At 36.0% G+C, this 19,282-nt stretch overlaps 2 protein-coding genes and 3 pseudogenes across 3 annotated transcripts; 3 read left to right on the top strand and 2 right to left on the bottom strand.

The window, feature by feature from the left end:
• The first annotated feature begins 99 nt into the window (after positions 1 to 99).
• LOC118060851 (UPF0603 protein At1g54780, chloroplastic) lies at positions 100 to 2,541 on the top strand. The gene is made up of 3 exons (XM_035074142.2): positions 100 to 656; positions 922 to 1,114; positions 2,147 to 2,541. The coding sequence occupies exons 1-3, from the start codon at positions 219 to 221 to the stop codon at positions 2,392 to 2,394; spliced, it is 879 nt and encodes a 292-aa protein (XP_034930033.1). The 5' UTR covers positions 100 to 218; the 3' UTR covers positions 2,395 to 2,541.
• Positions 2,542 to 2,706: 165 nt separating this feature from the next.
• Positions 2,707 to 5,607, bottom strand: LOC118060850 (GDSL esterase/lipase At1g54790). 2 transcript variants are annotated; one of them, XM_073403784.1, is made up of 6 exons: positions 5,315 to 5,607; positions 4,540 to 4,794; positions 3,906 to 4,106; positions 3,575 to 3,741; positions 3,196 to 3,466; positions 2,707 to 3,072 (listed from the first exon to the last, which is right to left on the bottom strand). In XM_073403784.1, the coding sequence occupies exons 1-6, from the start codon at positions 5,547 to 5,549 to the stop codon at positions 2,804 to 2,806; spliced, it is 1,398 nt and encodes a 465-aa protein (XP_073259885.1). In that variant the 5' UTR covers positions 5,550 to 5,607; the 3' UTR covers positions 2,707 to 2,803. The 2 variants fall into 2 exon arrangements, with proteins under 2 accessions (XP_073259885.1, XP_034930031.1); XM_035074140.2 differs by lacking the exon at positions 4,540 to 4,794 and having other exon boundaries at positions 5,315 to 5,600.
• Positions 5,608 to 6,991: 1,384 nt separating this feature from the next.
• LOC140954452 (kinesin-like protein KIN-1) lies at positions 6,992 to 15,487 on the bottom strand (annotated as a pseudogene).
• On the top strand, positions 8,084 to 11,843 carry LOC118060844 (uncharacterized; annotated as a pseudogene).
• LOC118060848 (tropinone reductase homolog At2g29290-like) lies at positions 15,417 to 17,750 on the top strand (annotated as a pseudogene).
• Positions 17,751 to 19,282: the final 1,532 nt, after the last annotated feature.

The following is a 19,282-nucleotide window of genomic DNA, read 5'->3' as shown; positions in this document are numbered from 1 at the left end:
AAAGTGACCCCATAGTCTTTGCATGGCTGTGTGAGAGGGGGTTATCCATTTCAAATAACAGCCAGCCAATCCAAAACAAAAGAAATCCGAACCACTCAAATTCCTCGACCAAAGAGAGACCAGAAAATGATGTAGAAAACATAATATCTCCCTCTCTGTGTCCGCCATTTCTGTTCTGTTGATCTCTCACTCTCACTCTCACTCTCACTCTCATTCCCATGGAAACCTTACTTTCTTCGCACTCTCTTTCTCCTCTCCTCAACTCAAAACCATCCTCTTCGAAATCCCATTTGCTACCTTCGCTTCAAACAAGATCAAACTCACTCTCTTTCACCCACAAGAGCATCACTTCTAGCCTCAAAAGGCACACTTCTCAATCTTTGTCGGTGCCCAATAGCTGGTTCAGTTATGCTCAACAAGGCCTAGCAGCATTAGCTCTCTCTTTGGCACTCAACTTTAGTCCGCTGTTGTACATTGGAAATGCTCAAGCATCTGAATTTGACGTGCTCAATGAAGGGCCACCAAAAGAGTCTTATATATTTGATGATGCTGGTGTGCTTAGTAGAGTGACTAAATCTGATCTGAAGCAGCTGTTATCTGATTTGGAATCGAGGAAGAACTTCAAGATCAATTTCATTACTGTTAGGAAGCTTACTGTAAGTCTTTTGGTATAATTTCTTTGTTGATTTGAATGTGTAGTTAGTCTAGCAAACTATGATTATTTCCACTTTTGAAGCAAGCTTTTGATTGTTCCGAGAAATGGAACAGCAAGTAAACTGACTTGCAGACATTTGTCTTTTAGTGTTACAATCTGGGTTACATTATTGCCAAATTAATAGATGACAAGTTTAAAGGCATGTGTGTTTCCCTTCAACTCTTTCATAGATGCATATAACTGAATAAAGATTATGTTTGTTGCAGAGCAAAGCAGATGCTTTTGAATATGCCGACCAAGTTCTGGAGAAATGGTATCCCACTGTTGAAGAGGGCAGCAACAAGGGAATTGTTGTGCTTGTAACCAGCCAAAAGGAAGGGGCAATTACAGGGGGGCCTGCATTTATCCAAGCAGTTGGAGAAACTGTTCTTGATTCCACTGTCTCGGAGAACCTTCCTGGTAACTATGCACTTACTGTACAATTTTCAAGTTGGTGATTAGTTTCCCCAGATTTCCTTAGTTCATTGTGTTTCATGGTAGTTAGGGTGGTCTTTTTGTTCAATCTAAACAGCTTTAACAGGTCTGGTTGAAACGATATTTCATTTGAAATGGTGAGGGATGGTGTAGGGATCCTAATGAAGCTCTAACCAAAAGTTTAAGGGATCCCAAAATACAGACTGAGCTTAAGCATGATGGAGATACTATCCTTTGTTTAGATCTCATGCACAGCATTAAAACTCTTTAAGCACTTAAATTTCATTACAAAGTGATGCTTCACAATTGACTGATTTTTTAAATGAAAAATGGCAAATTCAAATCACCATTTGTCCTAAAAAGGGTTCAAGACTGCTTTAATTTTCAATACCATGGTACTCTAGAGAAGTGTAAACATCCATTCTATGCTGGTTTACACTGTTGTTGAGAAGTTATCTCTTTGAAAATCCAAGAAAGTGAAACTACCTACAATCTTATGAAACTTATGTTGGTTTTCTGTTGATTCAGAAGGAGATGGGCCTAATTCTATTATCAAACATTAGCTGCGCACAAGCTACGAGGTTTAGGAATCTTGAGGTCCAACTAAGTTCTGAAATGCTAACATAGTATACCATTGGATCTCAGCACAGGTGTTAAAGAGTACTGAGTTCATCCTTTGTTCCCTACTCACACATCAATTCAGACTCAACTGTTATTATAGTAGTTCTGTTTTGTTGAAATGAGATTATTTTATACAGAACACAAATTCATTGTATTTCCACATGATGCAATTGTCACACAAGCTCAGATGTCATTAGTCTTAGAGATGAGGATGCTCAAGTTACGTGTGCTTGCTCATATTGCAACTCTCTAACAAGCTCAAACGTCATCAATTTTAGAGCTAAGATTATAACCAAAAGATTTCTTGTCCATTTTTCATTTAACATCATGATCATAAGAACTGCATTAGTTGAGATAGAACAGTGATGCTGATGACCATGTGGTTTTCAATTGCAGTCTTGGCGACGGAAGAAAAGTACAATGAAGCGATTTATAGCAGTGCCAAGAGGTTAGTGGCTGCTATCGATGGGCTTCCAGATCCAGGCGGTCCAACGACTAAAGAAAACAAACGAGAATCCAACTTCAAAAGCAAGGAAGAGACAGAAGAGAAGAGGGGACAATTCACTCTAGTGGTTGGAGGTTTATTGGTGATTGCTTTTGTTGTTCCCATGGCGCAATACTATGCTTATGTTTCAAAGAAATAGGTCATAACCCTGTTGTTAGGCTTGTATCTCAAATTCTTTCCTCTAGGTTTCTACAAAACCTGGTGGCACATAGTTGTACAAATGTCTGTAATGTTCTTGACGAGAAACTTGCAACCAGAGGATAAGTACAGATTTTTGGTTTATGCTCATGAAATGTGTATAGAACCATGGTTTCATCTAATGCTCACAGCATCATATCATTGTCCTGGTGCTATTCTACGATGAACTCTGAGAAAATAGGGTTTTGGTGTTGCAATCTGCAACATCAAGCTTTTATAGCTAAGAATCAGATCATGGAGCACCAGTCAGAACTTATTAATAATATTAGTGCTTGCATTTAATCTTCAGCTGTAAACAAATGAAATAAGAATGAATAGAATAATTACAGCACAGTCAGCAAATTAGCTCCTCAGAACTTGAGATTGAGAAGGAAAGGCATTCTATCAGAGAATGGTGGATCCGAAAATTTTCCAGTGAGTATTTGTGATGAAATATACTGATTTGCTGCCTCTGAATAATGAATTCCATCCCAATTCACATACTCAGTACTATCACTGCATGCTTTGGCTGTGACACTGGTCCCATTCAAAACTTTTGTTTGCCCACAAGAAATCCTGCTGTCATAGTTTAGTGGTGGTCCTCCATATCCACAGCATGCCATTATGGGTTGCTCAAATCCTGCAAAATCATATTCACTTAGAATCTAATGTCTTTTCTTTCCTTAGACTTTTCCATCTCTTTTGATAAGAAAAGGATGAAAACTTAAAAACTCTCATAATAAAGGAACTGAGGATTACTAACCGTATCGGGAATAATTAGCAATGAGGTTGGATTTTATTGTGTAGATATCAACATATGTGATATTTGAATCAGCATATTGGCCTTGCAGCTTTTTAGTGAGAGCATGAAGCTGAAGATTTAAAAGCTTAGCTGCTTGATTATGCCCGCTTACACATCCTAGCTCATCAAGCTTTGATGGATCAGTTCCGAACTTTGCAACGTTCTGAGTCAAGCAACCAAGAGGACCCGTGTTGTGGATCCAAAAATTCCTACCTCCTTGGTCATATAGTTTCTAGAGCGTGAAAATAATCAATCAGTGTTGCAGATTTCATGTTCCTTTCAATACAAGTTAGTGTCAAAAAAAATTAAAGAAAAGGAAATGACAGAACTAGGATCTAACCTTGATCCCGGTTTCGAATTCGACCAAAATGTTTGGGATTGAAGCAACAATTTGATCAAGTGTTTTTGAGTAAAATGCACCGGCAAGATCATTCTGGCCTATATCAAACATGTATAGACCCTTCTGGAAATAGTCTTCTGCTGGTACGTATCTATCAAATCTCTTACCTGTGACAAGGTTTGAAACATGAAAAAACTATCAATGATTCTTACACTTCTTGCCATACTTCAGACATTAACATTTGCGTAAGAACTTTATCAAACTGTTCACCGTCAATCAGGTTTTTCTCAGTAATGGTGGCTTACAGTATGAGAGTGAGCCATGTACATACCTTTGGCCAGCAATTCGAGAACTCGAGCTTTGAATCGTAGAAACTGATTCACTTGAACCCCGAAGGAAAATGGGCTCACAGATGTTGCAGTTGCTGGAAGTATAGTTGATCCTGCAGCTGCAAAGTTGCATCCTTTTCGAAAATTCGGTACCCCAACTGAGTCCAAATATGCATTTAGGAAGGGCAGCTCCATTGCATCCACTGGAAAACACACATCCACATGAATGAAAGAAACAAATTGCAGTACTTCCTACTTGAAAACAGAGGAAACAGAGTGTGAACATTGAAAAAAAAAACTGAAAATCAAAATATTTCAGATTCTTGTACTTCTAACTGCATTGCTATTTTCAATCAATTCTTGCACTTAACATTACTCACCTCCTAAAAATTCCTAAAAATAAAGGCATTTAACACAAAAGGAACAATTATACAATATATCAACAAGAAAATGGGATTTATTCCATCCTAAGAACAGAAGAAACAGGGGAATGCAGAGCAAGAAAACAGAGAAAACAGAGGGAAAGGTTTGTCTTCCTTAAAACAGAGAAAACAGGGGAATAACAGAGTATAGAAACAGAGCTGCATGATATAAACTAGAAGGCATGAAAAATTTCAATGATAGTTGGAGATTTACTGAGGAAATCAATAATGAGACGGCCATCACAGTATCTCCCAGACGGTATTTTAAAGTGAATTTCCCCATAAGGTGGTCCAATGCTTTCAATGCCAGCCCCAACAAGGTTTCCAGTGTCAGAATTTGAATCCCCAAAGTTGAAAACAGAAGGAAACTTGAAGTGCACAGATTGTGCCAGTGGCAAGAAGATGGAGATTAATGCGATAACATAGAGGAAAAAGTTTTTGGTTTCCATTGACAGGCTAGGGCTATAGAGGATGAGGATATGTCTTCACCGATGAAAGAAGAAGACCAGGAGCATTCACCTTTAAATAATAGTTACCAACCATGAAGAAATAAAAAACCGGTGGTGGGGCATTGTGTGCAATTCAAGAATCCATGAACTTATTTGAAATGGACACGAGGAAAGAAAAAATCAATCATTTTGTTTGGTTATGTGATTGTTTTATACTATTTGAGATCTGAAATTAATTTTTAGATATTTTTTTTAATATTTTAGAATTAACTTGTTAATCTTTTATTTAGTTTTAACCGGTCAATTACATCACAAGTTGATTTGTAAAACCAAATTCAACCTCCTTCAGACTCCCAATTAATAGATTACCAAGTTAGCATAGTGGGTGAGCGGGTTTGATAACTATGATCATGCTTGAATATATATAGCAGTAAAGAAAAATAGCTTGACTAGATTAGCTATTGAATGTGTAAATAAAATCATCATATTGCATGCATAAAAATGGCAATCTTTGGCATGGTTAGAGAATAGAAAGTTTACTTAGAAAATCAACAATGAGACGGCCATCACAGAACCTTCCAGTGGGAGTTTTGAAGTAAATTTGTCCATTAGGTGGATCAAGGAGGAAGCCTAGACCAGCAGCAAGGTCACCTGTGTCAGAGTTTGAATCACCAAAATTGAACACAGAGGGGTAATTGAAATCAATTGAATTTGCAACGGATGATAGGATGGATAAAAGGATGAAAACTTGGAGAGCAATTTTTCTTCTAGCCATGATCACTAGTTAACTTCCCAATCCTAGAAGCTAAGAAGCTGTGTAATAATTAGAGAGGTTTGGTGCTTTTATGGGCATAGGGAATGCTTGCTTTGAGTTATGGAAAGGCAAGATAAGTGCCTCGTTGCCCCGAAAGCAAAGTTTTTTCCTTTTTTTCCTTAGGTTGTGAAGCATACTTTGAAGGGTTGTTTCCTTTCCTCACTATTTTACTCCAAAATGTTCTTGGGTGCACGCATAAGGCCACGACTAGTACCGTTAGAAACACATAACTCAAGACTCAAGAATCCAAAGTAATCTCTTAGGTCCATCAAGAGGAGGGGAAAATAAGGATGAGGAGGAGGAGGAGGAGGAGGAGGAGGAGGAGAGGGAGGTGGCCAAACCGAAACAAAGAGGAGAAGAAAAAATAAAACAGAGAAAGAAACAAGAGGGCCCAATCGGAGCCGAACAAGCCTAATTAAGCCCAAGAAAAGGAGATTAGAAAGAGATTGGTGTCGGGTTGTTTGAGAGGAGTGTGCTAGGGTGTTTTTGGTTTAATTTGGGAGAAAAAAGAGTTGATTAAGGTAGTATTTATACTTCACCAAAACCCATAAAAATCAGTGCAAAATTGTGAGTTTGCATGATTTTATTGAATTTACTAGAGTTGAGTTTAATTTTACTGGTTTTTGAGTTTTTAATTTGATTTTATATGTTAAATACAAATTAACTTGTAAAATTATACAACTATACAAGTTAATTTATGATTTTAACAATCTTAACTTAATTTCATTTGATGTTTTTCTGATTTTGTCTTTAATCATATCTTTTCACTTTTTTTTTTTTTTTTAGGAATTGATAGTCACTTCTAAATAACACCATAGTTGTTAGAAGAATCATGCTAGTCCATGGATATAAAGAGCATGATTGATGTTATATTTGATTAAAGGATTAATTCAGAAAAGGATCTAGGTTATTAGATTAATTTCTGAGACATCGAATCAACTATATTTCATTAAAATAGCAGCATCTTGTCCTTTTTTTTTTCAGTGTTCACCCTATCAAGTTTATATTAAGTATAGCTAAGTTAATTGAGTCATTAAAAATTTGATTAAGTTATATAGATTTAACCGACTTATTCCATTCAACTAAAAATTCAATTTAAATTAGGTTTTGAATCTCAGGTTTCCATGTAAACTCCGTAGGCCACTTCAAATACAACGACTTTGAATAGTATCATTTGGCAATGGGCGATTATTCTTGTCACGCTAGTGGCACAAAATTAGGGCCACAAATCATTTCTCACGCGAAATATTGAACAGGAAAATATGAGACTAGAGTCTGGGAACTCATTCCTTACCATATGCAGCTAAATAAGAAAACCCAAGTTCGAATTTAGGTTTAAGATTTGAAAAAGATTGCTGTTTTTGTCTTTTTAACTGAAGTAATAACAGTAATGAAGGGCTAAATTATGAATTCTCATCAACAAACCATTACCACACAGTGCAAAATACTTGCAGCAGTGACCAAAAAACTCAAGAACAGACTCAAAGAGGGTGGCAAATCCATCATACAATTTGGATGGATCAGAACCTATACCTATTTTATATCTTTACAGTGCGCGTTTTCTTTGATACCTTCTTTTTCTATGTTCAAAAGGGTGCAAAATCAGAGCCAAAATTCATATGTTCATTACAGTATTTAGCAGAATCAGAAACTATCCTGTAAGAGTTTCCCGTGCTAGAGTGGCATTCCCTAAATATTGCATTAGCCAGCGCCTTGAGTTAGCCACACGGTTTCAACTCACCATCTTGAACATTGCATCAAACCTTTCTTCATCTGCTAGTCTTGCCTTAAGAGCCTGGTTCTCACTCTTAAGCTGCAAAGTAACATTACTGCACTTAGAGGGTGTACGATGACTTCTTGGACTCGAACCAAATTCCTTCAACATAATAATGGTCACTTCTGAGTACTCCAAAGTGCAGTCATGAACTGCTTTCAGAGACAAAAACGGTAAAGTTGCTTGATGTCGAAGTGAGAAATAAATCACATGACACGCGAATTAAACAACTGCTCTTTCTTCATTTTTGTTGGAACACGTGTGAGATGCTGCCTTGAAGGAAGATTGAAGTCAAGATAATGTCCTGTTTTTGTGTTTTTTAAATTTGAATTCAAATAGCAGATTGTGTGCTATTTTTTCGTAATTTCATTTCAATAAATCTCTCATTGTAGTTGAGAGTTTAATTTTGATTATAATTCATGTTTTGTAAGCCTATATATTAGGCATTTCCATTTTGAATAATATTAAGCAAATACAATTCATCAATTCTGCTCATTATTGCAAGTCTTCAATTTCTTCAAATTTCGCATTTTCCAGAATTTAATCCAAACAGTAACTGTTATAAACAGTTACTGTTCAGATCATCAAATTTCAACAGTGGTATCAGAGCAAAATTCCTACGGGACTGAGGGTGATTTTACTGAGTGAAACACGAGAGATTGTGAGTGTAAAACACTTGGGGGGTTGAGAGAAACACTGAGAGTAAACTTCTAAGAAATCAATGGCTTCATCATCCTCTGCACATTCACACTCTTCGGTTCCAATTTTTGATGGTGAGCACTATCACATTTGGGCTGTCAAAATGAGGTTTTTCCTGCGATCCCAAGGTTTATGGAACATTGTGGAGACGGATGCTGATCCATATCCACTACGTGCAAATCCAACTTTAGCTCAAATAAGGGCTCATGAAGAAGAAAAATTGAAGAAAGACAAGGCTATTACATGTTTGCATTCTGGAATTGCAAACCACATTTTCACCAAGATTATGAATCTTGAGACACCAAAACAGATTTGGGACAAACTTCAAGTTGAATTTGAAGGCAGCAATCGAGTCAAAACAGTCAAACTCCTTGCATTAAAGAGAGAATTTGAGCTAATGAAGATGAAGGACAATGAAAATGTCAAGTCCTATTCTGGCAGATTGATGAACACTGTCAACCAAATGAGACTCCTTGGGGAGACATTTGAAGATCATAAGATAGTGGAGAAGCTTATGATGTCAATTCCAGAAAGATTTGAGGCTAAAATCTCTGCAATAGAAGAGTCTTGTGATTTGCAAACTCTATCTATTGCAGAGTTAATCAGCAAGCTTCAAATTCAGGAGCAAAGGGTTCAAATGAGAGATAATGAAGCTGTTGAAGGAGCATTTCAAGCAAGCTTTAAAGGGAAAAAATCTGGAATTCTTCCCAAGAAAAATTTCAGTACTGGTAAATCAAACCTGTCAAAAGGTAAAGCTATTGTCCCTGCCAGTAGACATTTTTCTCCTTGTTCTTATTGTAAGAGAACAAATCACGCAGAGGCTGACTGCTGGTTCAAAGGCAAAACTCTCATTCACTGTGATTTTTGCAAGAGAAATGGCCATAGTGAAAAGTTTTGCAGGCTGAAGAAGAAACAGCCGCAGCAAGGATTTCAGCAGCAAGCAAATGTATCTGAAGAAGACAAGGACCCTGAAGAAACTGAGGAGCAGCTATTCATGGCCTTGCAGACCAGTACCATCTCCAAGAAGAACACTTGGCTTATTGACAGTGGCTGCACCAGCCACATGACAAAGCATTTGTCAATTTTTTCCTCAATTGATCGATCAATAAAGCCAAAAATTAAATTGGGAAATGGTGACTTTGTGCAAGCTAAAGGAAGAGGCACTGTCACAGTCAGCACTTCAAGAGGTACAAAAACTATCAAAAATGTCCTCTTCATTCCTGAGTTAGATCAAAATTTGTTGAGTGTTCCTCAAATGCTTAGGAATGGTTATGAAGTAACCTTTAAGGATAATTGCTGCTTCATTGTTGACACAAAGGATTCTGCTGTAGCAAAGATAAAAATGGATGGAAATAGTTTTTATCTTGATTTAAATGTCATTGAAGGTCATGCATTAAGTGCAAATTCTGATATGAGTGTTGTTTGGCACAAGAGGTTTGGGCACTACAATTTCGATTCTTTGAAATTATTGCATGACAGATGCATGATAGAGGGGATGCCTGCCATTTCTGAATGTGCACATTTGTGTGAAGGTTGTGAGTTGGGGAAGCACCATAGGGTTTCATTCCCTCGTGCAACAGCCAATAGAGCAAAATCAAGGCTGGAATTGGTCCATTCTGACATTTGTGGACCAATGAGGACAGCCTCCTTGAACAATAACTTTTACTTTATTTTGTTCATTGATGACCATAGCAGAATGATTTGGATCCAGTTTCTGGAAAACAAGTCTCAAGCACTATCAAAGTTCAAGAGTTTCAAAAGCATGGTTGAAACACAAAGTGGACAAAGAATTAAGGTGCTGAGAACCGACAATGGTGGAGAATATACTTCAAGGGATTTCCAGAATTTTTGCCTTCAAACTGGAATTGTGCACCAGTTGACAATGCCCTATTCTCCTCAGCAGAATGGTGTCTCGGAGAGGAAGAATAGGACAATCATGGAAATGTCAAGGTGCATGATGTTTGAGAAGAGGTTGCCTAAGTTTCTATGGGCAGAGGCAGTAAACACCTCAGTTTACTTGCTAAACAGGCTTCCCACAAAGTCTGTCAATGGAAAAACACCCATAGAAGCTTGGTCAGGAAGAAAGCCAACTGCCAACCATCTAAGGGTGTTTGGTTCTTTGTGTTATTTTCATGTGCCCACTGTCAAAAGAGGGAAGCTAGATGAAACAGCAGTCAAGGGAATTTTTGTGGGATATTCAACTGAATCCAAAGGTTACAGGATTTACAACCTGAATGAGTCCAAAATTCAGATCAGTAGAGACGTGCACTTTGATGAAATTGCATGCTGGAATTGGGACTTGAAGGAGGTGGATCAGAAGAGCACAATCCTTGATGCTGCAGCAGGGGAAACAAGCACTGAAACTGAGTTTGATGTTGATGGAACTTCAGATGCAGATGTTCTTAAAGTTAGGCCCCTAGCTGAGATATATGAGAGGTGTAACTTGGTGCATGCCGAGCCAACAAGCTATGCTGAAGCAGCAAAGGATGCAGCTTGGATAGAAGCCATGAAATCAGAAATTGATTCCATTGAAAGGAATCAAACCTGGAGCTTGACAGTGCTGCCTCACAACAAGAAAAAAATTGGTGTTAAGTGGGTATTCAGGACTAAATTCAATCCTGATGGTTCTGTATTTAAACACAAAGCTAGATTGGTGGTCAAAGGATTTGCACAAGTGGCTGGGGTTGATTATGGGGACACATTTGCCCCAGTTGCTAGGCATGATACAATTCGGCTCCTTCTTGCAATTGCTGGTCAACTTGGATGGAAGGTATACCATTTAGATGTTAAATCAGCTTTTTTAAATGGTATATTAGTTGAAGACATATATGTGCAGCAACCCGAAGGATTCAAAGTGGCAGGCCATGAGCATAAGGTGTACAAGCTACACAAAGCTCTTTATGGCTTGAAACAAGCCCCAAGGGCTTGGTATAGTAGGATTGATTCCTATTTAATCCAATTGGGGTTTAGAAGGAGTGAAAATGAAGCTACATTGTACTTAAAGAAAGAAGGAGATGAAGTGCAGTTAGTAATTTCACTTTATGTAGATGACATGTTGGTGACTGGAAGCAATACTTCATTGCTGGCAAAGTTCAAAAAGGAAATGGAGGATGTATTTGAAATGAGTGACTTGGGGATGATGAATTATTTTCTTGGAATGGAGATACAACAAGACAACTTAGGGATTTTTTTGTCACAAAAGAAGTATGCTATTGATGTGCTTAAAAGGTTCAAACTGGAATCATGCAAAGAAGTAGCTACACCTTTGGCACAAAATGAAAGAATTTCGAAGAATGATGGTGAGAAGCTAGAAGATCCTTCTGTTTTTAGAAGCTTGGTGGGCAGTTTGCTATACTTGACAACAACTAGACCAGACTTGATGTTCCCTGCTGGTTTGCTGTCAAGATTCATGAGTTCACCTAGTAGTGTTCACATGGGAGTGGCTAAAAGAGTACTGAAATACATCAAAGGCACAGCTGACTTAGGCCTAAGGTACTCAAAAACAGGAGGAGTATGCTTGATTGGCTATGCAGATAGTGATTGGGCTGGAAGTGTTGATGATATGAAGAGTACTTCTGGTTATGTTTTTAGCATTGGTTTAGGTGCAATTTGCTGGAATGCAAGGAAGCAAGATGTGGTTGCTCAATCGACAGCAGAGGCTGAGTACATCTCCATGGCAGCTGCTGCAAATCAGGCTATATGGTTGAGCAAAGTTTTGGCAGATTTGGGTCATAAGCAAAGCTCACCAACCGAGTTTTATTGTGACAACAAGTCAGCAATAGCAATTGCACAAAATCCAGTCCAGCATGGGAGAACAAAGCACATTAATGTCAAGTTTCATGCATTGAGGGAAGCTGAGAAGAATTTGTTCATTAAAATTCTTCACTGTCCAACTGAAGTCCAATTGGCAGATTTAATGACTAAAGGACTTCCAAGATCAAGGCTGGAGATGCTTAGGATGAAGCTAGGAACCCGATTCCGACCACCGCCCTATAAAAATCACACGCGCGCGCGCGCCCGCGCCCGCGCCCGCGTCTGCACACGTGTGAGATGCTGCCTTGAAGGAAGATTGAAGTCAAGATAATGTCCTGTTTTTGTGTTTTTCAAATTTGAATTCAAATAGCAGATTGTGTGCTATTTTTTCGTAATTTCATTTCAATAAATCTCTCATTGTAGTTGAGAGTTTAATTTTGATTATAATTCATGTTTTGTAAGCCTATATATTAGGCATTTCCATTTTGAATAATATTAAGCAAATACAATTCATCAATTCTGCTCATTATTGCAAGTCTTCAATTTCTTCAAATGTCGCATTTTCCAGAATTTAATCCAAACAGTAACTGTTATAAACAGTTACTGTTCAGATCATCAAATTTCAACAATTTTCACCTTGATTTCGAAAATGTTGTTTAGGCAGCCAGAAAGCAGAGGAAAAAGTGCTGACCAGTCATTGTCTTCTGCTGCTTGCTGTAATGAGGAAATTGTTTGCAAAGTAACATCTTGATAGCCTGATTCCAGCTCTTCTACTGAAATAAGGTCTAAGATTAATCCCTCCAGTATGAATAACTACTCAAGTAACTTCACATCTTCATCATCCAGTCTCTCCCTTAACTACAAATGGAAACTATCGTAGTACCAAAATTTAAAATCGTTCATGTTAAAGCGTCACGGTTTAATTCTCAGATTATTTAGAATTTTGTCATGTCGCAATTTACTTCTCACCTTATTTAGAATTCGGTCACATGACTCCTCTTTAGTTGGGGTGATTTCTCCATGTTTTTCGGCATGTTTATCTTTCTCTTCAGCTGACTATAGATGATGCCTTTATATGCTTTGCCCTGCCAACAATGTAAAATCCAAAATGAAATCAAGAGATGGAAGGACCTCAAATGAATGCAGGAACCTAGCACTGCCATAAACAGATCATTCAGTAATTATTGCATATATAGTTTCCAATGTGGTTATCATTTAAACTAACTAATGGCATCGTTGTACTTTCAGACAACAAGAATTTTCTAATCTAGGTGCTCATAACTTTTTTCTTCATCATTTTCCAAATGGTGGACTTCGGACTTTCATACCTTGTACCAAAGCGAAGTGTAGACATTGTTTCTGATGTATTTGAAGAGCTTGGTGAGAAACAGCACAGAAATGCAGTCCTGGAGTTCCCAGCCTATACGATGAGACTCAGAAGTCAATACAAATATGAGATACTTTATTGTAAGATGGATTCTGTGTCGAGAAACTAACAAGAGCATCTTGTAGAATCCGGGTAAGTTTTGAATCAAGAAAATGAATTATATGGCTTGATTTGGTAGCTGGACCACTTGTCAGAGAATTTATTACATTTCCTAGAGCTGATATGGATTTGTTGATAGTCTTAGCTTCTTCAAGAACTTTTCCTTCGGCTCCAGTTTTCTCTACCTTTTCTGACCCCGCCAATCCATAGGAATTACTTTCCCAGTTTTCACCCTGCCAACAGTAATGAAATCTTAAAAAACTTTCACTTTAGGCATGGATCATACATATGAAAAAAAGGCAATACCTCTTCTCTGTAGTCGACTCTAGCTGAATAGTCAAATATGAAAATACAATGACTTCAACTGCTGGCCATGTTCATTTCTGTCTACGTTTAAGTATCCTAAAATAATCAGAAGAATTGTTTCTACTATATTCGTTAGAGAATAACATAAATTATATTTTAGAATTTTACCTAACAGTTTAAATTTTTAGATTAAATTGATTCTCTAATATGATATCAAAGTCTTAATAACTAAATGGTCACGAATTCAAATCTCACCATCTCTATTTATTTAATAAAATAATATAAACTTGTGTAAGTTTCAAACCTAAAAGAGCTTTTACTTGAAAAATATTAAAAAAATAATATAAATATATGTTAGGACGTTACCGTTTAATATTTTTTCTCTTTACAATATTCATCACCTGAGAGGCAAATGGAGTACTGCAGTTATTGGATTCTTTTATAGGTGAAGCATAAGCAAGAAATGGATAAATTCAAATATAGGCAAAAGAAAAGGAAAAGGATGAGTCTCTCCAACTGCTCTATTAACTATCCCACCCTGAGATTTCAAGCTGTAGATCGATCAGAAGCTGTACTATTTACTGGAGTATGACGAAGATAGAGTATTAATCAAGCAGCTGTGACTTACAGATAGGCTTAGCAAAGCTTCTTCCGGGTCTGATATCCAGTAAAGGAAACTTAAAATGAAGTTGCAAGTATACACACAAATTTCTTGCCACGCAAGTAAAGATAAGGCAAAAGTGAAATTTACTTGAAAACATGAACACCAGAGCGAGGACAAGGAAATTAATCTTACCTATGTAACTCCCTGATAGCAATATTTTTTTTTTTTAACCCGAGATGTCCGGGCCAGCTTACGCACACCACGACTATTTCCCAGGTCCACTGAACATCCTGCAAGCCCAGTAGACAGGTAAGGCACTGCGAGGATAACAGGCTGATACGCTTGAGGATCGAACTCGGAATAGTCGCAAGGTAAATCTTGCAATTAATCACTGAGCTAGAACCTTAAGTGTATTGTATGATAGCAATATTTCTTGCACTTTGCTCTCCTTAATCTGTATGTTGTCGTTTGTTAAATCAAGAACGTCCCTGGGAAGAACAAGGACAGTAACTTTCAGCAGTCAAGATGCATGCATTAATCTTAGAAACCTGTGACCCTTTTTTTATATATATTTTTAAGAGCATTGTGACCCATGTCGTTGACCTTGTGAAAATGTTTATAATTTTTTAATGATTATAAACACCTCAATTCGAGAGGAGTGGGTTTAACAATTTACTATTAATACAATAAAATAATTTAAAATTTTTAAAAACATTAATTTTAATTTAAAAAATTAGTTTTTAAAAAACAAGTAGTCAAAGCAAACAAAACCATGTAAACTATTTGAGATTGAAAAAGAATATTTCAAGACCACGACATACTATGCCTTCATGTCAATCCAAGTCACTAGAAAAAGGTATACAGTTATTTGTGTCATTTCAATGATTATGTATAAAATTTGGTATATTAAAGTCTTATTTATTTTTTATATTTTTTAAAAATTATTATTTTATTTATTTTAAATTAATATTTTTTAAATACTTTTAAAGTATTTTGATGTGTTAATATCAAAAATTATTTTTTTAAAAAATTAAAAAATATATTTTAATATATTTCTAAATAAAAAATATATTTTAAAAAATAATCATTTTTAAAATATAATATTAATTTTATCTTGAGTGGATATCATGAACCCCCAACTGTACCACCTTTGTCCCTCTTCTGAATGGTAGCTCCGGCTCCAATCCATCTGGAACCCACACATCCTGACGATGGACATGACGTTCATTCATTGTTTTGCGAACTTCGTGCCTCACATTCTCACTTACTTTCCCCATTTATTCTGGCTACTCAGTGTACTGTTTATAACCTGTATGTATTATTGAGCTTGAAGGAAAGAAGAAGAAGATGTCTCTAGATCAGAGCAATAGCAGGGATAAGAGATGGGGTCTCCAAGGAATGACAGCCCTCGTCACCGGTGGAACCAAAGGGCTCGGGTAATTAGAGCTCCCTCATCTCCTTTCTACCTTCACCTTGCCTGATTTTTATTTTAGTTCCACTGTCTTAATTCGATACATAAGCCGAAACCTGTTAATTTTAATGGAAGATGATACACTACTGTTCAGAAATCTTTACATTGTTTCTCTACATTAAGGTAACCAGATTCCTTACTGTTAATTTTAACTCTATCTTTAGTTTTTCCTTCTTCATTCTTTTCCTTTTTGAGATTCAGATTTGATGATATTTTGGTCCCTTATTTTATAAAATTCTTGTCGATCCGTTAGTATCTCCCTCCAATTTCCTTATAGATGTTTCTTAGAGTTAAAATTGGTGGCTTAAGAATTATATTTGCCTCAATAGTTGAAGTCGTTAAGGCGAAAGAGTACTGTTTGCTGATGCATTTTGATAGTTATGCTATTGTGGAAGAGTTAGCCGCGCTAGGGGCAAGTGTTCATACATGTGCGAGGAACCAAGACGAGCTCAATGAACGCGTTAGGGAATGGAAGGAGAAGGGTTTCAAAGTTACTGGTTCAGTCTGTGATGTATCCTCTAATGCTGACAGAGAGAAGCTGATGAGGGAGGTTTCCTCTCTGTTTGATGGGAAGCTTAATATCCTTGTAAGTGAAATAATGCAGCTTGCTTAAGATAATGCGTTCTAAGGGTAAGGGTGTAAATATATTTTCCATACACAATCAGTTCTTTTATTCAAATTCTAGAACCACTTAAGATTCAAGGATCCACCCACATCATTCTTGACGAAACCGATCTGGAAAGATGGTCTCTGCAACGCCACACATGCAATTATTATTATTATTATAACTTGATTAAGAAGCCTTAATTGTTGTATCATGAATGCATATAACTTGATTTTGCACAAATAAGTAGTGTTCTGTAAATTTTAATCAATAGCCTTTTAAACTCTCTTCCAAATCTCCAGGTAAACAATGCTGGGACAAACATATATAAAGCGACCTTAGATTACACAGCTGAGGATTTCACATCTCTCATGGACACAAACCTTCAATCTGCTTTCCATTTGTCGCAACTTGCACATCCCCTTTTGAAAGCTTCAGGGGCTGGAAAAGATTGTCTTCATGTCTTCCATTACTAGTGTGGTGTCTGTTAACACTCAGTATCCTTTGTATTCAGCTTCTAAAGGTACTTAACTACTTCTCTAGACCTGTTTTCTCATTTTAATTTTCTTTCTGTTTCTTCTGCAAAAGCTTGTTCTCTGTCATGACATGTATACTGCAGGTGCAACGAACCAACTTACAAGGAATTTGGCGTGCGAATGGGCGAAGGACAGTATAAGGGTTAACGCAGTTGCACCCTGGTTCATCCGAACTCCACTCACAGCACATGTACAGCATTCTGCGAACTCACGAGTTCTCTAATTAACGTTTGATCTCCTTTCTACATGTTTTTCCCTTTCAATTCTCATGAACTAACGCGAGACGCTCAGTTCTGCAACACGATTATCTTATCGAACATTTTTATTGCTTCAGTTGTGCAATATGGACGTATATCAGTCTTAGGAGCTAGGTGAATTAGGTTAATTAACGTCAGCAACACATTTGTTATTATGAGGCTAGTTTTTCTGTGATCATGAGTTATCTAATGCTTTTCCCCAACCATTCAGAGTCTGGATGATGAGAACATTGTGAAGGAGGTTTTCAATCGAACCCCCATGAGACGCGTTGGGGAACCAGGGGAGGTCTCTTCCGTTGTCGCGTTTCTATGCTTGCCTGCACCAGGTTTCTTAACAGGACAAGTCATATGCATTGACGGAGGGATGTCAGTGAATGGCTTTTCCATGGGTTGAAAATCAGCTGCTCTGAGGCGTGAATTCATCTACTTGTGTTGGATTGAATAAGGCAGTCTTATTGCCCTTTGATCATGTTGTGAACTGTCCTCGCAAATCTTATCTTCTGATGATGTTTGTGAACTGTCCTGTCAAATAAGAGGATTGTCTCAGCCTCTCAAGTCTCAATGACTTGGAGCTAATTTAATAATATTTTTTTGGGTGTTTTCCATGCTCAATAAACTATTTTTTCAATTAATGTTGCCTTTTGATGATGAAATCTTATCTTTTGATGATGTTGTGAACTGGCATGTCAGATAAGAGGATTTTTTTCAGCCTCTCAATAATGACTTGTAGCCAATTTAATATTATTTGTTTGGGTGTTTTCCATGCTCAATAAACTATTTTTTCAATTAATATTTGCTAATTTTCAAAGAATATGAGAAGGTTATATGCGGTGGTGGAGACAATACTCAACTCCTTCTGTAAACTGAGAAAATTGGTTTCTTCTTGATAGATTCTTGTATTCCCGTCTTCTGGTTAATAATGATTGTAGTGGACTTAAATACTATGCATCGATGGTGGGAGGTGCCTGAAGTCCTGGTGCTGCTGATTCCTGTCTGTTCTGGGCAATTCAATCGCAATATGAGAAGTAATGCACCTTGGGAAAACATAACTGTAATCATCTACTGTTTTTTAATAGAACAGTTTTTTTTTTTTTAGTAAGTAAATTATTTTTTAATATTTAGTAATATCATAAAAAAAAATTAAAAAAACACTTTCCAGTATTTGACTATCTTATAAAAAAGAGTCAAAAAATAAATTATTAATATATTTTTTTTAAAATTTATTACAATAACGAGAAATAAATCTTATAAATTAAAAGGTTAAATGAGAATAAAATTAAAAAAAAATATTTAATTTTAAAATTATTTTAAATAAAATAAATAAAAATCAAAATAATTGAGATAAAATCTAATAGATAAAAAAGTTGAAAGATGATATTTTTTTTTAAAAAAACTATAATTTCATAAATTATTTCAAATAAAATAAATAACAATCAAAAAGAATGAGGGTCAAATCTAATAGATAAAAAAATTCAATTAATAATATGAGGAAAAAATAACAATCATAAAAATAAGGATCAAAATTGATATAAAAATCAAATTAAATCTAATCCTAAAAGCTAAAATTAAAAAAAAAAATCAAAACAAAATATATAACAATCAAAAGTTTGAGAATTAAATTTGATATAATCAGTAAATAACATAATATTTTTAAATTTTTATAATTTTAAAAAAGTGTTTTTCACCCAAAATAAAAAAGAAAACACTTTCATGTAAATCAACCAAATTTTTCTTTTACTCAAAAGTATTTTTTATTAACAAACATTTTTAATAATAATAAATAAATAAATTTAAAAATAATTTTTAAAAGACTACTTCCCATAAACAAACAAGATTTTAGAGTGAATATAGTGAGCTCATGCCATAGTTTCGAGAACCACGAGGCAAATAATACTTGTTTCGAAATCCTATCTAATATCACATTTATTTCGAGCAAAATCTTACGAGGTGTGTTCATCTCCTTTTCTTGTTATTCGAGTTTGCCTCTTTTTTGAATTACTGTAGAGACAACCATTAGAAATCATCCCCTTATATATTTATTTTAATGATTGTAAACACCTCAATTCGAGTGCCGTTTAGGGGAGTGGGTTTAACAATTTAATATTAATACAATTAAATGATTTAAAAATCTAAAAAAATATTAATTTTAAATAAATAATAATAATTTTTTAAAAACAAGTAGCCAAAACAAACACTACCTTATA

Source organism: Populus alba, chromosome 13, assembly GCF_005239225.2.
Source record: "Populus alba chromosome 13, ASM523922v2, whole genome shotgun sequence".
NCBI lineage: Eukaryota > Viridiplantae > Streptophyta > Magnoliopsida > Malpighiales > Salicaceae > Populus > Populus alba.
Note: the sequence above shows the minus strand (reverse complement) of the source record. Positions and strands in the feature narration are given on the sequence as shown.